This window comes from Syngnathus floridae, chromosome 11, assembly GCF_059516105.1.
Source record: "Syngnathus floridae isolate MCC-2025c chromosome 11, RoL_Sflo_1.0, whole genome shotgun sequence".
In the NCBI taxonomy this organism is placed as follows: domain Eukaryota; kingdom Metazoa; phylum Chordata; class Actinopteri; order Syngnathiformes; family Syngnathidae; genus Syngnathus; species Syngnathus floridae.
In genome coordinates, this window is record NC_142423.1 from 505,912 (window position 1) to 524,708 (window position 18,797).

Below are 18,797 nucleotides of genomic sequence, written 5' to 3' on the forward strand. Positions count from 1 at the left end.
AACGGACTTGCAGAAACTTCAAGACGGAGGAGCGCCACTCCCTCTCCTGAAAGGCAGAGGCATGCATCCGTCCGTCCGTCCGTCCGTCCGTCACATCTCTGGCCTCAACACGCTTGTGCGAGTCTTCCCACCTCCAGCTCCAGGATGCGGAACTCAAGCAGTTCGTTTTGGTCTCGGATATCCTGGATGTGCTCTTTCAGACGCGCTTCTTCCGCCTCCATCCGCCTGACCTGAAAAGACAGTCAGACCTCATCTGCGGGGCTTCCCGACAGGTGTGACGCCAAGCGACTCCGCCCAGCGCCTTTCTTTCCGTCACCTTTTCGGCCAACTGCTGATTGCTCTGACGCAGCAGCTGCTTCTCCTCCACCCACTTGACATTCTAGAAGAGACAAACGCGTGGACAGCTTTGGAATGTTGTGTCATTTTCATCCACAAATTCTTTGGTTGACTGGAAAATGACATTTGCTTTTCTCCGCATTTTCCCAGCCACGTTCGGGGGGGGGGGGGGTTGGTCCAGTAATGCCAGACGGATGAGTGACTGAAGAATGTAGCTATTTTGTCTGAGAAAAAGGTGTGCTCATTGATGAGCTTACCTGTCCTTGTTGCTTCAGCGCTGACTCCAGATCTGCTACTCTGCTTTGATAGTGACCCATTTCTACCATCAGCTTTTCTCTGGTCTGAAAGGAGGAGGAGGGAGGCTCCTCCTCCTCCTTTCAGACCAGAGAACACCCGAGGCTGGGTGAGAACGGGGAGGCTGCGACCCGGCCGGGGGTTGCGGGAAGGGGCGCCACCTTGATCTCCTTCTCGGCGTCGTAGTCCCCTTCGCTGGTCTGGGCTAGCAGAGCGTAGGCTCGTTGCAGCGCTTGATATTCTTGCGTCAGCTGGCGGTAGCGAAGCTCCGCCTCTTCATGCACACACCAATGCAACACAGCACTAGTACCAGAATCAGTCAGACCGGCGACAAAGCACCCGCGACGCAAAGACGAGTCCGATTCCAGGCTGAAGAGGAATGTTTGGTGCCAATACGCTGGCAGAAATGGCGGGCTACCTCTTCGGGTTCCGTGTCGGGGGTTCTGTCGGTGTGAAAAGACAAGGACGATCCGTCCGAGTCCACCAACACGTCTTCGTCGTAGCCGTAAAATGTTTCGATGACCTGCGGGCGCGGAAGCAAACATCTCTCTGAACAAACTGAAGCGACACCTCACGATGAATCGACGAGAGGAACGATAGCGAGAAAAAGGCCATTTCATCTTGCGCAACACCAAGCAGCCGCAAACAAACAGACTCACCTTGCAGGACCTCACGCTTTGTTCCTCCTCAGAGATTCTCGACGTCGGTATCGTAGCAGCAAATCTCTCTCCTGTCGACACAAATAATCCGCCTTTGAGATTCTTTGGATGCAAAGGGAACGAACGGCTCCGGCGCAGAAACAAACGCGACTCACAATGACATTTCTGACATGAGCTCCTGTCTCCAGAGCCTGAAAAACACGTCACCGGCGATGATTGGAGGGACGCTCGTCTTTTCCAAAAGTGACAACTACAGGGTGTGTCAGGGTTTTCCAGATTATCTTTATCGTATCATTGTGTTGCTTTGACTTTGACTGCGACCTGTAATAAATAATATTATTTATCCCTTATTTATCCCTATCGCTTATCCCTTCCTACACAAAGTTGTAAAACACCCCTTGCTATGTTTTGACTAGAGGTCAAGGGCTTCCTCTATTCAATCCACTCTTACACCCACCCTGTTTCTCTTAATTAAAATGCTCGTGCAGGAGCCGAGAGTCAGACTTCATTCGTACAACGGATGGACTCTCCACCTGCAGGTGTCCAAAAGAACTTACTTGTCTCCCGTGTGGTTCTTGCAAAATAAGTTGGAGCGAGCGCAACTCTAACAGGGTGCATTTTGCCACTAGCTGCCTACGGACAATGACGTCACGCTCGCGGCTCATGGTTGACGGGCTGAGCAGCCGGGCAAGTCCGTCGTTTTCAGCGCACAGCGAGTGGCAAAGGCGCTGACAAAACGGGAGCTTTGAGCTGCTGAAAACGGCAAAACAAGTCTAAAGCGTGTTCAAACGCGTGCGCACAATGCTCCTGCTTGAAAGGTCGGAATTTAAGGGGCCAATTTTTTGGATGGCGGCCGCCGGCCAAGCTTTGGACGGAAAAGGTTTCCTGGCGACAGCGAGCGAGCGCGGCGCTGCCGTACGTGCACCGAGTCGCCTGCCTGAAGACCTTGGACAAGTCGTCGATGATGTGCCGCTGCTCCACAACTTGAAGGAACTCCATTTCACCGTCCTGCTGGCCGCAACCGCGGTCCAGGTCATTGAGCGAACTAGGCCTTCTCTGTGGAACACAAATGCAGTGGACTCTGTTGGCGCGCCGCCGTTGTCCGCGTCGACTTACCAAGCTTGCCATCTCCTCGTTCTCCTGGGTGACAAAGCGCACTTTGTTTTCAAGGCGACACAGCACCAGCGAGAGTTCTTCATTCTTCCTGCTCAGGCGTTTGTTTTTGTACAGGAGTGGCAGAAACTGGCTTTCTGTTTCTCTCAGTCGCTTTAGCTGCAAGCATGAAGTGCGGGATGTGAAAGACGCACAACACGCGGGCCAGAACGTATCCATTCCTTTTGCATCGGTTTGAACGGAATCGTGGCTTTGGCTCCCAATAAAAGACATCTACCAGGCAACCGACTCGCCGCGCCGCTCAACTAATAAGCAAGCGCAATGGGTGCCTCGCTGGATGGCGCGCATCAAACGTAGCGCAAACCTTCAAGCGTGCCGTCAATAAATTACCAGTTCATTGCGCTCTTCAGAAAGCAGGGCGTTTCGATCCTCCAGTTTCCTGATGACTGCGCTGAACTCAGCGATTTTCAGATGAAACCGTCGCGTGTCCCGATCCTCCTGAGACTGAAAACGCCCCGCAACACACACACACAAGCACTCGTTCAAAGTTCAAAACTGTTTTTGTGCTACCTTCCTCCAGCAACGAACTAAGTCATGCGTACTGCAAGTGTGTGATGAGGTGGCTTACGCAATGAAGAGGATTGCTAGTAGCGGCGTTGACCCCACTTCCAGGGTAGTTTAGGCCCGCCCTTTGGGAATCCCTCAGGGCAGCGATCTGCTGCTCGGCAGCCTGAGTCTGCAGCTGAAGGCGGTGGACGTGGCCGGCCCCAGGGCTTCATCCAAAACACTAACCGCTCTGTCTTTCAGCTTGATCTCATCCGTCTGGATGTACAAACGGGGAGCGCTCAGGCAGGCGGGCAAACTCATTTGCCAGAATTGTGACAAAAACAAAGAGAGCAACCGGCCAATTTTTTTCTTGAATCGACTAGAACACCTTTGCTGTGACAAAAGCGAAGCGAGCAACCGGACATTTTCTTCTTGTGAAATAGAATAGAATAGAATGCCTTAGGTGTCATTGCACTGCAGGTATACAACGAAATTGGGAACATAGCCACGCACCGCGCATCTGATCAGTCCTACCAGTCGGCGGATCTCCCTCTCGCAGTCTCTCTTGGTTCGGCTCAGCTCCTCCCGATGCTGGTGATGAGCCGATCGGAGCTCGGCCGCTCGGGACTGCCAGGCCTGCTGGGCCGCTGCCAGGGCTTCTTCCGCGCTCCTGGTGGAGGCGACACCGCTCGGTCTCCCGACACCGCCGCGTCTCCTCCACCTCCGCCAGCAAAGCGCCCCCCCTCCTCACCTGAGCAGACATTGCGCCACACCGGGCCGTTGAGACCGCAACGGAGCGCCGCGACGCTTACTGGGGACAAGCTACACAATACGGTAGCGGCCGCATCGAAGCCCGACGTGGCGTGCGGATAGTCAGACACGGATAGAGCGGATCACCTTGTCCATGGAGCCGTCCCTCAGGCTGAGGACCAAGGCATTCAGTCGCTGGATCTCTCCATCTTTGATTTTGATCACTCTCATCAGCTCCATTTCATGCTGCCGCAGTAATGTCTCCCTGGTAATGGCTAACTCTTTCTGCTTCTCCTCATGGAGTTTGCTTTTGAGTTCCGTCATGGCGGCGGTGGCACGGTGGTGCTCCGCCCGCAGGTCCTGACTTCTCTCTCTCTCCAGACAGCTGACCTGACATGACTTAGACTTAGACTTAGACAAACTTTATTGTCATCTTGTCTGCACATGGTGCATACAAAACGAAATTCCGTTGCATACGTCTTACAACAAAGTAGTGATATTGCAGTTGAATAGAAGTAACATATCCTATGAAAATATATATATATACATATATACTATATATATATATATATATATTAAAAATAAGTATAAAGTGCAGCAGTGATAATTATGCAATAGTGCAAGTAGGCAAAACAGTATTCAAGAGTGTGCAGAGGAATGCTAAACCATGTATTAAACTTCTATTTAAAGGGTTTATACAAGTTCAGTAAAGTTGGTAGTGCGAGATAGTGCAAGATAGAGGTCCGTAGTGTCATAAAGTACAGTTCTGTGAATGTGTGATGCAGAGTTCAGTTTAGAGCTCAACAGTTCTAGTGTTCAACAGTCTGATGACAGCAGGGAAAAAGCTGTTGCAGAACCTGGTGGACCTGCAGCGGATGCTGCAAACCTCTTCCCAGAGGGCAGCAGGGAGAACAGTCCATGGTGGGGGTGTGATGGGTCATTGATGATGTTACGGGCACGGGACATGCAGCGCTGAGATGAAATGTCCTGAATGGAGGGAAGAGGAGCCCCTATGATCCTCTCTGCTGTCCTCACCACTCTCCTCACGTTCTTCCAATCGGAGGCGGTGCAGCCTCCACACCACACAGAGAGACAGCTTGTCAGAATGCTCTCTATGGTGCTCCTGTAGAACGTCCTCATGATGGGTGGGGGCAGGTGGGCTCTCCTCATCCTCCGCAGGAAGTACAAGCGCTTCTGTGCCCTCTTGACCAGTGCCGTAGTGTTCATAGTCCAGGTGAGGTCTTCTGTGATGTGGACCCCCAGGAATTTGGTGGTGCTGACCACCTCCACAGCTGAGCTGTTGATGATCAGTGGAGCGTGGTGAGGCTGTTTTTTCCTGAAGTCGACGATGATCTCCTTCATCTTCTCCTCATTCAGGATCAGGCTGTTTTCTCTGCACCAGCCCACCAGCTGCTCCACCTCCTCTCTGTAGTCCAGGTCGTTGTTGTCTCTGATGAGCCCCACCACCGTTGTGTCGTCTGCTGACTTCACGATGTGATTGGTGGTGAACCTGAGGACGCAGTCGTGTGTCATCAGGGTGCACAGCAGGGGGCTCAGGACGCAGCCCTGAAGGGAGCCTGTGCTGAGGGTGATGACATCAGAGGTGTTCCGTCCGACCCGGACTGACTGAGGTCTGTTGGTGAGGAAGTCTAGCAGCCAGTTGCGAAGGGGGGTGTTGAAGCCCAGGTGTTCCAATTTTCCTACCAGATGCTGTGGGATGATGGTGTTAAACGCTGAGCTGAAGTCCAGGAACAGCCTCCGCACATGGGTGTTCTTCTCCTCCAGGTGAGCCAGGCTCAGGTGAAGAACGGAGGAGATGGCGTCCTGAGTGGAGCGGTTTTGCCGGTCGGCAAACTGGAACGGGTCAAATAATAGGGGGAGTCTGGAAACGATGTGACCTTTAAGCAGCCTTTCGAAGCACTTCATCATAACCGGAGTCAGTGCAACAGGCCGGTAATCATTAAATGAGGTGATTTGAGGTTTCTTCGGCACCGGAATGATGGAGGCAGTCTTAAAGCACGCCGGCACTGTGGCTTGGCCCAGCGAGGTGTTAAAAATGTCTGTGATGACCCCAGCCAGATGACTTGCACATTCCCTGAACACACGCCCAGGAATGTTGTCGGGGCCAGGGGCCTTACAGGGGTTGACTCTCCTCAGGGTCTTCAACACATCGGCGGAGTCAAGGCAGAGTACCTCCTCTTCCTGATGGGGGACTGCTGGAGTGCCGTTTAGTGCCTCGAACCTCCCAAAGAAGTTATTTAGACCATTTAGAAAGTCAGCATCAACTACACCCACCGGGGGGGGGGAGGGTGAGTTGTAGTCTGTAATCGCCCGTATGCCTTGCCACATACTCCTGATGTTTTTGACGTCGTGGAAACGATCCTGAAATTTTCGACTGCGGCCTCGCTTCGCTATCCTGATGGCACGGTTCAAGTTGGCTCTCGCTGTCCTCAGTGTCTCCTTGTCGCCAGACTTGAAGGCAGAGTTCCGCGCTCGTAGCGTTTGACGTACCTCCTCAGTCATCCAGGGTCGTTGGTTGCCCCGGGTGATGATATTCTTAGTGGTGCTGACGTCCTCGGTGCATTTGTTGATGTAGGCTGACACAGTCATGGCACACGCATGTCTAATCTACATCGGGAAAACTGGGAGGGAGGGAGGCAGGCAGGGAGGCAGGCAGGGAGGCAGGCAGGGAGGCAGGCAGTGTCTGTCTGTTGAGGTTTTCACCTTGTTCTTCTCCTGCTGAAGTTCTAACTGGACGTCCATCAGTTTGGTTCTCAGCTCGTCATTGGCGGCCTGAAGGGCGTCCGTTCGCTCCGCCTTGGCCCGCCCTGCCGGAGCTCGTTTGGACATCTCTTACTCGAGTCTCGCCCGGTCGTCAGTCAGAGATCACAACATTTGTACCTGGAGAGCACAAACGCAGCGCTGTTTTCCACTGGCTTCGAACTCAACTTCAATCGGTACCGTAACTTACAACATCATAAACATAGAACTAGCTTGACTTATTCATTGAATAAATGCATTTGGTTCTTCAAAACTGCATCACGCAACATAGCGTGACCGAGACGGCCGTTATCCACCTGCGTGAAGTTATTTGGTGAAATGAATGAGATGTTTAAGACACCATCGTTCTGTCTCTATGTAGATGAAGGGAAATAATCGATTGCTGAAGGTCCAAAGGTGTTGTGATAAACAAATAAACATATTAGTGATTAGTGACATATTTGTGATAAACATATTAGGCAGGATAATCACATATGTTAACGTGACTGCCCACACTGTATTTATTTATGGTTATTTGTTAAATCGAGTACTGTTAGACATGAAATAGGAAGTGTTTAACATAAATGGAAGACGAAAGGGGTACTCACCATTGTAGCTCCTGCTGGTCAATGATACGAGCCTCTTCTTGCAGTGGAAAACATACAGCCAACAAACACCGTGGAACCTAAAGGAATGAAATTAAACATTAACATTTAGCCTCAACCAACATTCACAGATACAACGCAACGCAAACTACACAAACGTAAATCTTTTTAAACACAATGAGTTGTACTTACCGTGTACGCTCTAGACGGTCCATTTGCAAGCAGAAAATAAAGATATTTCTGTTGATAATCGTCGTGTTTGTATCCGGTGTCTCGCTCAAGGCCATTGCGCCCACAGATTTGAATTTTGGCGAGAGTTCAGCCTATTGACGTCATTTCCGCGGTGTAATACCCGCATATCTGAAACGGCAAAGTTAAGAGTAGAGTTAAATAAAGTTTTTAGTCAACGCAATAATTTACAACCGTTGACCAGTCGAAATAATCGTCGAAATTTGGCGTCTGTGGCTGGAAGCAGACGCCGAGTTCGACATTCCTCCCAAACGCCACACTCCCTCGCTTTTCAGGGCTAAAAAAAAACAGTTGTAATTACCTTGTACGCTCTAGACGGTCAAGTTGCAAGCTGAAAACAAAAATATTTGCCTTGTTAGTCATCGTGTTACTAACCGCTGTGTCTTGTTTGCCAGAATTGCCGCTTTCCTACTTCCTGTTGCAAGCCACGCCCACGGATTATAATTTTGCCGTGAGTTCCGCCTATTGACGTCATGTCCGCGTCACATGACTGCGACCTAATATTATCTAAAACGGTTTGTGCGGTATTGTGTTGTTCTGTGCGGCATTGTGTTATTCTGTGCGGCGTCGTGTTGTTCTGTGCGGCGTCGTGTTGTTCAGTGCGACGTCGTGTTGTTCAGTGCGGCATGGTGTTGTTCAGTGCGGCATGGTGTTGTTCAGTGCGGCATGGTGTTGTTCAGTGCGGCATAATGTTGTTCAGTGCGGCATAATGTTGTTCAGTGCGGCATGGTGTTGTTCAGTGCGGCATGGTGTTGTTCAGTGCGGCATGGTGTTGTTCAGTGCGGCATAATGTTGTTCAGTGCGCCATAATGTTGTTCAGTGCGGCATGGTGTTGTTCAGTGCGGGATGGTGTTGTTCAGTGCAGGATGGTGTTGTTCAGTGCGGCATGGTGTTGTTCAATGCGGCATGGTGTTGTTCAGTGCGGGATGGTGTTGTTCAGTGCGGCATGGTGTTGTTCAGTGCGGCATAATGTTGTTCAGTGCGGCATGGTGTTGTTCAGTGCGGCATGGTGTTGTTCAGTGCGGCATGGTGTTGTTCAGTGCGGCATGGTGTTGTTCAGTGCGGAATGGTGTTGTTCAGTGCGGCATGGTGTTGTTCAGTCCGGGATGGTGTTGTTCAATGCGGGATCGTGTTGTTCAGTGCGGGGTGGTGTTGTTCAGTGCGGGATGGTGTTGTTCAGTGCGGCATGGTGTTGTTCAATGCGGCATGGTGTTGTTCAGTGCGGGATGGTGTTGTTCATTGCGGCATGGTGTTGTTCAGTGCGGCATGGTGTTGTTCAGTGCGGCATGGTGTTGTTCAGTGCGGCATAATGTTGTTCAGTGCGGCATGGTGTTGTTCAGTGTGGAAAGGTGTTGTTCAGTGCAGGATGGTGTTGTTCAGTGCGGCATGGTGTTGTTCAATGCGGGATCGTGTTGTTCAGTGCAGCATAATGTTGTTCAGTGCAGCATGGTGTTGTTCAGTGCGGCATGGTGTTGTTCAATGCGGCATGGTGTTGTTCACTGCGGGATGGTGTTGTTCAATGCGGGATCGTGTTGTTCAGTGCGGCATAATGTTGTTCAGTGCAGCATGGTGTTGTTCAGTGCGGCATGGTGTTGTTCAGTGCGACAATGTTGTTCAGTGCGGCATAATGTTGTTCAGTGCGGCATAATGTTGTTCAGTGCGGCATGGTGTTGTTCAGTGCGGCATGGTGTTGTTCAGTGCGGCATGGTGTTGTTCAGTGCAGGATGGTGTTGTTCAGTGCGGCATGGTGTTGTTCAATGCGGCATGGTGTTGTTCAGTGCGGGATGGTGTTGTTCAGTGCAGGATGGTGTTGTTCAGTGCGGCATGGTGTTGTTCAGTGCGGAATGGTGTTGTTCAGTGCGGCATGGTGTTGTTCAGTGCGGCATGGTGTTGTTCAGTGCGGCATGGTGTTGTTCAGTGCAGGATGGTGTTGTTCAGTGCGGGATCGTGTTGTTCAGTGCGGCATGGTGTTGTTCAGTGCGGCATGGTGTTGTTCAGTGCGGCATGGTGTTGTTCAGTGCGGCATGGTGTTGTTCAGTGCGGCATGGTGTTGTTCAGTGCGGCATGGTGTTGTTCAGTGCGGCATAATGTTGTTCAGTGCGGCATGGTGTTGTTTAGTGCGGGATGGTGTTGTTCAGTGCAGGATGGTGTTGTTCAGTGCGGCATGGTGTTGTTCAATGCGGGATGGTGTTGTTCAGTGCGGCATGGTGTTGTTCAGTGCGGCATAATGTTGTTCAGTGCGGCATAATGTTGTTCAGTGCGGCATGGTGTTGTTCAGTGCGGCATGGTGTTGTTCAGTGCGGCATGGTGTTGTTCAGTGCGGCATGGTGTTGTTCAGTGCGGCATGGTGTTGTTCAGTGCGGGATGGTGTTGTTCAGTGCAGGACTGTGTTGTTCAGTGCGGCATGGTGTTGTTCAATGCGGCATGGTGTTGTTCAGTGCGGGATGGTGTTGTTCAGTGCGGCATGGTGTTGTTCAGTGCGGCATAATGTTGTTCAGTGCGGCATGGTGTTGTTCAGTGCGGCATGGTGTTGTTCAGTGCGGCATGGTGTTGTTCAGTGCGGCATGGTGTTGTTCAGTGCGGAATGGTGTTGTTCAGTGCGGCATGGTGTTGTTCAGTGCGGGATCGTGTTGTTCAATGCGGGATCGTGTTGTTCAGTGCGGGGTGGTGTTGTTCAGTGCAGGATGGTGTTGTTCAGTGCAGGATGGTGTTGTTCAGTGCGGCATGGTGTTGTTCAATGCAGGATCGTGTTGTTCAGTGCAGCATGGTGTTGTTCAGTGCAGCATGGTGTTGTTCAGTGCGGCATGGTGTTGTTCAGTGCGGCATGGTGTTGTTCAGTGCGGCATGGTGTTGTTCAGTGCGGTATGGTGTTTTTCAGTGCGGCATGGTGTTGTTCAGTGCGGCATGGTGTTGTTCAGTGCGGCATGGTGTTGTTCAGTGCGACATAATGTTGTTCAGTGCGGCATAATGTTGTTCAGTGCGGCATGGTGTTGTTCAGTGCGGCATGGTGTTGTTCAGTGCGGCATGGTGTTGTTCAGTGCGGCATGGTGTTGTTCAGTGCAGGATGGTGTTGTTCAGTGCAGGATGGTGTTGTTCAATGCGGCATGGTGTTGTTCAGTGCGGGATGGTGTTGTTCAGTGCGGGATGGTGTTGTTCAGTGCGGCATGGTGTTGTTCAGTGCGGAATGGTGTTGTTCAGTGCGGCATGGTGTTGTTCAGTGCGGCATGGTGTTGTTCAGTGCAGGATGGTGTTGTTCAATGCGGGATGGTGTTGTTCAGTGCGGGATGGTGTTGTTCAGTGCAGGATGGTGTTGTTCAGTGCGGCATGGTGTTGTTCAATGCGGCATGGTGTTGTTCAGTGCAGGATGGTGTTGTTCAGTGCGGCATGGTGTTGTTCAATGCGGCATGGTGTTGTTCAGTGCGGCATGGTGTTGTTCAGTGCGGCATGGTGTTGTTCATTTCGGCATAATGTTGTTTAGTGCGGCATGGTGTTGTTCAGTGCGGGATGGTGTTGTTCAGTGCGTTATAATGTTCAGTGCGGCATGGTGTTGTTCAGTGCGGCATGGTGTTGTTCAGTGCGGCATGGTGTTGTTCAGTGCGGCATGGTGTTGTTCAGTGCGGCATAATGTTGTTCAGTGCGGCATAATGTTGTTCAGTGCGGCATGGTGTTGTTCAGTGTGGGATGGTGTTGTTCAGTGCGGGATGGTGTTGTTCAGTGCGGCATGGTGTTCAATGCGGAATGGTGTTGTTCAGTGCAGGATGGTGCTGTTCAGTGCGGCATGGCATGGTGTTGTTCAGTGCGGCATAATGTTGTTCAGTGCGGCATGGTGTTGTTCAGTGCGGCATGGTGTTGTTCAGTGCGGCATGGTGTTGTTCAGTGCGGCATGGTGTTGTTCAGTGCGGCATAATGTTGTTCAGTGCGGCATGGTGTTGTTCAGTGCGGCATGGTGTTGTTCAGTGCGGCATAATGTTCAGTGCGGCATAATGTTGTTCAGTGCGGCATGGTGTTGTTCAGTGCGGGATGGTGTTGTTCAGTGCAGGATGGTGTTGTTCAGTGCGGCATGGTGTTCAGTGCGGGATGGTGTCTTTCAGTGCGGCATGGTGTCGTTCAGTGCGGCATGGTGTCTTTCAGTGCGGCATGGTGTCGTTCAGTGAGGCATGGTGTTGTTCAGTGCGGCATGGTGTTGTTTAGTGCGGCATGGTGTTGTTCAGTGCGGGATGGTGTTGTTCAGTGTGGCATGGTGTTCAGTGCGGCATGGTGTTGTTCAGTGCGGTATCGTGTTGTTCAGTGCGGTATCGTGTTTCTCAGTGCGGTATCGTGTTGTTCAGTGCAGTATCGTTGTGTTGTTCGTATTGTGTTTAACACTTAGCCTCTAACACTTAGCCTCTAACACTTAGCCTCTAGCATCTAGAAGGTAAATAAATAGGAAGGAAGGACTCACCGGTGACGCCTTCGCCCACGTCCAAGCGTTGTACTTTGTATTTTCATCCTTCTGACAGTGGAAAACATAGCCAACAAACACCGTGGAACCTAAACGAATGAAAGAAAACTATCATTTGGCCACAACCAACATTCACAGATACAACACAATGTGACGTGCGGGGTTGAGGTTAAAGGTTGAGTGAAGGGCCCTCGTTTTAAACTACTTTTTTGAAAAGGATTGGGAACAAGTAAGACGTATTTAATTTATTTAATGGGAAGTAGTAAGAGCTATATAATTTAATCTATGTATTATATTCTATTGTATTGTATTCTGTTGTATTCTTTTGGATTGTATTCACACTAACCCCACTAAAACTTCAGCCCACAAAAACTCGCCTCTGGCGCCTAGCCTCTGGCACTTAGCCTCTAACACTTAGCCTTTAACACTTAGCCTTTAACACTTAGCCTTTAACACTTAGCCTTTAACACTTAGCCGAGAAGGTGAATAAATAGGGTTAAAGGTTGAGTGAAGGGACCTCGTTTTAAACTACTTTTTTGAAAAGGAGTGGGAACAAGTAAGACGTATTTAATTTATTTAATGGGAAGTAGTAAGACTTATTAAATTTATTTAATCTACTTTTCTTCCCAGGCAAAATTTGATGTGCTGCAATTCCAAATTTCCAAAGTGAATGAAGGAATGAAGTCCTTTAAATTATGATTTTGTATAAATACTAGGCATTAACACAAAATCGACGGCACAAAATGGGCAGACTTTACTTGTTTGAAAAGGACTGGTTACAAGACAGACTTTTTTAATTTATTTAATGGGAAGAAGACTTATTTAGTTTAATTGATCTATTTTTGTTCCCTGGCAAAATTCGATTTGCTGCAATTCCAAATTTCCAAAGTGAATGAAGGAAAGAAGTCGTTTAAATTATGATTTTGTTTAAATACTAGGCATAGACACAAAATCTACGGCACAAAATGGGCAGACTTTACTTGTTTGAAGAGGACTGGTTACAAGACAGACTTTTCTGATTTATTTAATGGGAAGAAGACTTATTTAGTTTATTTAATCTATTTTTGTTCCCTGGCAAAATTGGATTTGCTGAAATTGTATTTTGCCAAATCTTGCCTTGAGACCTGATAGGAAGTATTAAACACTTAGTTAAATCAATACAAGTTGGTAATAAGAGCGAGTAATGTTGGTTGAACCGATGAATGAAGGTTGAAAGCAATTTAAATTATGACTTTGTATAAATACTAGATATTAACAGAACATCTACTGCGCGAAATGGGCAGAGTTTACTTGTTTGAGAAGGAGTGGCTTATTCAAAACTAAGATTTATTTAATCTGTTTGTTCCCAGGCAAAATTGGATGTGATGCAATTCCAAATTTCACCACATGATGGTGCCCAATTTTGACTTCATAGGACATATTAAACACTTAGCTTGTTATTATGTTCAAGGTAATCAGATTTGTTTATTATTCTAATGGCCTCTTCAAAACTATTCTGGATTACTACTTTGGATCTATTCTACATTACTTGGCAACAACATACTCTGTAACAGATTAGGCAGTATAATCATATCTGTTAACTTGAGAGTGCCCACACTCAATCTACTTATCGTGATGTGTTAAATCAATTACTGTTAGACATTATTTGTCTGATAATCTACCAAATCTTTGAATTGAAGAATTTGTGATTTAATTAATAGCTTGTTGTTATGTTAAGGGTAATCAGACTTGTATATAATTCTAATGGCCTTCTTTTGAAAACTATTCTGAATTACAACTTTGGATCTTATATTACTTTGCAACAATCTACTCCGTGACAGATTAGGCAGTATAATCACATATGTTAACTTCAGTGCCCACACTGTATTTATTTATGGTTATTTGTTAAATCAAGTACTGTTAGACATGAAATAGGAAGTGTTTAACATAAATGTTATGGCTACTCACCATTGTAGCTCGCTCCTGGTCAATGATACGAGCCTCTTCTTGCAGTGGAAAACTTGCAGCCAACAAACACCGTGGAACCTAAAGGAATGAAATTAAACATTAACATTTCGCCTCGACCAATTTTCACACGTACAACGCAACGCGGCTACACTTCTGCTATTACAAACGTAAATCTCCTTAAACACAATGAGTGTTACTTACCGTGTACGCTCTAGACGGTCCAGTTGCAAGCAAAAAATAAAGATATTTCTGTTGATAATCGTCGCTGCTCAGTGGCTCACGGCCATCGCGCCAACAGATTTGAATCGGAGGTTCGGGCAATTACGTCATATCCGCGGCACATGACTGCGACGTAATACCCGCTTATCTGAAACGGCAGTTAAAAGTAGAGTTACATCAAGTTTTCTTGGAACCTAAACGAATGAAAGAAAACTATCATTTGGCCACAACCAACATTCACAGATACAACACAACGTGCGGGGTTGAGGTTAAAGATTGAGTGAAGGGCCCTCGTTTTAAACTACTGTTTTGAAAAGGAGTGGGAACAAGTAAGGGTTAGGGTTAGGGTTAGGGTTAGGGTTAGGTATTTTGAGTTTTACTCGCTAAACCTTCCCCAAAGGGTCCGCCGACCCTGTCGGTTAGATAGAAGGCAACGGAAGGCACGGGCCTACGCATGTCTCACCAGTAAACCTCGCCGTACCAGGTCACATAAAATCTGGATTGGGTACGAAGGACGGCGAAGTGAGACTGCACTCCTGCCAGAACCTCCCCCGAGTAGCTGAGGCGCCACCCAGGTCTTCGGCCAGCAAGATGGAAATACAGTGAAAAGCGAAGGTCACATAAAATCTGGATTGGGTACGAAGGACGGCGAAGTGAGACTGCACTCCTGCCAGAACCTCCCCCGAGTAGCTGAGGCGCCACCCAGGTCTTCGGCCAGCAAGATGGAAATACAGTGAAAAGCGACAGAAAAGTACTGACCTATGAGACTACCCTTGTCTTAAATTGTGTCTATTAACTCTTAGTTGTGTTTGAACTAATATATTTTTTTTATTATATATTGTTTTAAAACCAACCGTTTTGTTTACAAAGAGTCCCATTAAGTCGTCCTTGTTGTGGGTAATTTGAACGTCATAATTTTGTAGACACGTCATCAGTAGTGGACCTTGGGGTCACAGAGTGTTTCGGCCATTATCACCAGACACCCTCGCCCAAGGGAGGCCCCGCCGGGGTTGATCGAGCCCCGGTGTGTGTCTACCTAGTCAATTAAAATTAGTTATTTGTCAAGTCAACTGTCCAGCTTTAACGCAGACAGAAAAGATCAATAGGTCAGTCTTTGCCTCTTTTAATTTATTGATTCATTGAATTTAAACCATCATTACGTAGGTTTGTATTTAACTCGATGTTATATTATTTCATTTAAGTTTCTGGCCAAGTTTATCAGCATAATTGGAGGTCTGCCTGTAGTCCAGTTGTGATGTAAAACCCTTTAAACCATTATATCCACGTAATTAATATTATTTTATCAAAGGGACTGTGTTTGTGTCATCCGTTTAACTGACATTTATCAACCGGAAAACTCTTACCTTAGGAGATTGTCATTCCCAGCGCCACTTTCTTGGTTCACGGTGTCACTGTCAAATTCCCATGAGCCTTTGCGAAGTGTCACGGCGGCTCGTCAACCAATCCCGTCCCTAAACCTATCTAACAATGTAATAAGCACTAAATAAAGTTAGATAAAACACATTTGTGCCGTTTAATTGTGTTAACTGTTCCCCTGCAACCGCAAATTTAATTCGCAACAACCTATTTGAAAATAAATCGATTAACGCAAATCGCGGCTATATAGCATTAGCAAGCCGGAAAACTCATACCACAGTGTTAAAAAGCGAATAAACTTCCATTAAGGTCATTGGTATTATTCAAATGTATTAACCGGTCCCATTTATCCGTAAATTCAATTGCTAACATTAATAAGATCGCATATTTAGGACGAAATCGCTCTTCCTCCTTCTTCTTCTCTTTTCTTTTTTGGCGTACCGGCGCCAACGTCGTGAGCATTAGCAACCCGGAAGTACCCTCGCACTAGCAACCCGGAAGTACCTATAACCCCTGCAAAATGTCGTAGTGGACCCCGTTAATCGAAAATATTATTAAAATTACCCATCCCAGTGATAATAACAGAATACATTTCGATTGCTATTGTTAACTCGCACTACCCGGTCACTATTGTCCGTAAATCCACTCGCCCACCACAATAATAAAACCGTGCAATTAAAACGAAATAGCCGTGCGCGTCAAGTGGCTAGTAAACGTTAGCCAAGCCGGAAGTATCCGTGATGACGCTTACATTGTCATGGCAACCAACTCTCCCCAAGCGTATTTATTACAATATCCACCCCAACATCAAAATCAAACAAAATGTTAAAAAACAATTTAATACTATCTATTAGCGTTTTCCCCACTTATTTATTTCTACATTTAAAAGATAATAATAACCAATTAGTGATTCTATCCAACTAAGCCCTGTTTGCCAGACAGCCATTTTATGTGTCTATGGCGCCCTCCTGTGTACTCTCCCGGCCTCTATCTTCTCTTTTAGTCTGGAAAGAAAACTCCCTTAGAATTTTGTTCGAGTTAAGAATAGTCTGATTAAAGTTTAGACTTTTCTTTTTTATTTTGGTCAACATTAAAAAAAAGAAGAGAGAGAGAGAGAGCGAGAGAGAGAGAGAGAGAGAGAGAGAGAGAGAGAGAGAGAGAGAGAGAGAGAGAGAGAGAGAGAGAGAGAGAGAGAAAGAGAGAGCGAGAGAGCGAGAGAGGGAGAGAGGGAGAGAGAGAAAGAGAAAACGAGAGAGCGAGAGAGCAAGAGAGAGAGAGAGAGAGAGAGAGAGAGAGAGCGAAAGAGAGAGAGAGAGAGAGAGAGAGAGAGGTTAAGGTTAGGATTAGGGTCAGGGTTAGGGTTAGAGAGAAAGAGAGAGAGAGAGAGAGAGAGAGAGAGAGAGAGAGAGAGAGAGAGAGAGAGAGAGAGAGAGAGAGAGAGAGAGAGAGAGAGAGAGAGGTTAAGGTTAGGATTAGGGTCAGGGTTAGGGTTAGAGAGAAAGAGAGAGAGAGAGAGAGAGCGAGAGAGAGAGAGAAAGAGAGAGAGAGAGAAAAAAAGAGAGAGAGAGAGAGAACGAGAGAGCGAGAGAGCAAGAGATATAGAGAGAGAGAGAGGGGAGGGTTAGGGTTAGAGAGAAAGAGAGAAAGAGAGAGAGAGAGAGCAAGAGAGCAAGAGAGAGAGAGAGAGAGAGAGAGGGAGAGAGAAAAAAAGAGAGAATGAGAGAACGAGAGAATGAGAGAGAGAGAGAGAGAGAGAGAGAGAGAGAGAGAGAGAGAGAGAGAGAAAAAGACAGAGAGAGAGAAAAAAAGTGGGTCCTAACCAGGCAATGGGAAATGCGAGCATCTCAACCAAAACCCGCAGATACCACGGAAAGGCAATGGGAAATGCAAGCATCTCAACCAAAACCCGCAAAGTATGTGACCCGATAATTTGGCTTAAGGTAATACTGGGATGTCCGAAGGGCACTGGCTGGTTAGGTATTTTGAGTTTTACTCGCTAAACCTTCCCCAAAGGGTCCGCCGACCCTGTCGGTTAGATAGAAGGCAACGGAAGGCACGGGCCTACGCATGTCTCACCAGTAAACCTCGCCGTACCAGGTCACATAAAATCTGGATTGGGTACGAAGGACGGCGAAGTGAGACTGCACTCCTGCCAGAACCTCCCCCGAGTAGCTGAGGCGCCACCCAGGTCTTCGGCCAGCAAGATGGAAATACAGTGAAAAGCAAAGGTCACATAAAATCTGGATTGGGTACGAAGGACGGCGAAGTGAGAATGCACTCCTGCCAGAACCTCCCCCGAGTAGCTGAGGCGCCACCCAGGTCTTCGGCCAGCAAGATGGAAATACAGTGAAAAGCGACAGAAAAGTACTGACCTATGAGACTACCCTTGTCTTAAATTGTGTCTATTAACTCTTAGTTGTGTTTGAACTAATATATTTTTTTTATTATATATTGTTTTAAAACCAACCGTTTTGTTTACAAAGAGTCCCATTAAGTCGTCCTTGTTGTGGGTAATTTGAACGTCATAATTTTGTAGACACGTCATCAGTAGTGGACCTTGGGGTCACAGAGTGTTTCGACCATTATCACCAGACACCCTCGCCCAAGGGAGGCCCCGCCGGGGTTGATCGAGCCCCGGTGTGTGTCTACCTAGTCAATTAAAATTAGTTATTTGTCAAGTCAACTGTCCAGCTTTAACGCAGACAGAAAAGATCAATAGGTCAGTCTTTGCCTCTTTTAATTTATTGATTCATTGAATTTAAACCATCATTACGTAGGTTTGTATTTAACTCGATGTTATATTATTTCATTTAAGTTTCTGGCCAAGTTTATCAGCATAATTGGAGGTCTGCCTGTAGTCCAGTTGTGATGTAAAACCCTTTAAACCATTATATCCACGTAATTAATATTATTTTATCAAAGGGACTGTGTTTGTGTCATCCGTTTAACTGACATTTATCAACCGGAAAACTCTTACCTTAGGAGATTGTCATTCCCAGCGCCACTTTCTTGGTTCACGGAGGCCGTGCGCACGCGCCAAGTGGCCGAAATAAGCTCCCGCCTAGCGGAGCCGCTGTTTATAAGCACCGCGGAGGAGATCGCGGAGCCTCATTGCACTTCCAGCGGCAAGCACACTCGCACACGCCGCCCAACTCCACCGGAAGGCCGTGCGCACGCGCCAAGTGGCCGAAATAAATTCCTGCCTAGCGGATCGGCAATTATAAGCACCACGGAGGAGATCGCGGAGCCTCATTGCAATTCCAGCGGCCAGCACACTCGCGCACACCACCCGGTTCCAACGGGAGGCCGTGCACACGCGCCAAGTGGCCGAAATAAGCTCCCGCCGAGCGGATCGGCTGTTTATAAGCACCGCGGAGGAGATCGCGGAGCCTCATTGCACTTCCAGCGGCAAGCATACTCGCGCACGCCGCCCGGAACAACCGGGAGGCCGTGTGCATGCGCTAAGTGGCCGAAATAAGATCCCGCCTAGCGGATCGGCTG

At 47.9% G+C, this 18,797-nt stretch overlaps 1 protein-coding gene across 2 annotated transcripts; it reads right to left on the bottom strand.

Annotated features, from left to right (window-relative positions):
• Positions 1-52: 52 nt before the first annotated feature.
• Positions 53-18,309, bottom strand: LOC148390238 (janus kinase and microtubule-interacting protein 3-like). Of its 2 annotated transcripts, none has more exons than XM_088390503.1 (10): positions 15,284-18,309; positions 13,902-14,067; positions 13,701-13,778; positions 11,754-11,842; positions 1,290-1,360; positions 1,049-1,153; positions 792-904; positions 594-710; positions 317-379; positions 53-230 (listed from the first exon to the last, which is right to left on the bottom strand). In XM_088390503.1, exons 8-10 carry the CDS (start codon positions 660-662, stop codon positions 105-107), a joined length of 258 nt encoding a protein of 85 aa, XP_088246629.1. In that variant the 5' UTR covers positions 663-710; positions 792-904; positions 1,049-1,153; positions 1,290-1,360; positions 11,754-11,842; positions 13,701-13,778; positions 13,902-14,067; positions 15,284-18,309; the 3' UTR covers positions 53-104. The 2 variants fall into 2 exon arrangements, 1 of the variants encoding a protein (XP_088246629.1); XR_015861411.1 differs by having other exon boundaries at positions 54-230; positions 594-636.
• Positions 18,310-18,797: the final 488 nt, after the last annotated feature.

Coding starts and splice junctions, on each gene's coding strand:
- LOC148390238 (XM_088390503.1), bottom strand. CDS start 662: ATGGTAGAAATGGGTCACTATCAAAGCAGAGTAGCAGATCTGGAGTCA. Junction 380..593: donor CGCTGAAGCAACAAGGACAG/GTAAGCTCATCA, acceptor TGTCTCTTCTAG/AATGTCAAGTGGGTGGAGGA. Junction 231..316: donor ATCAGCAGTTGGCCGAAAAG/GTGACGGAAAGA, acceptor CTGTCTTTTCAG/GTCAGGCGGATGGAGGCGGA.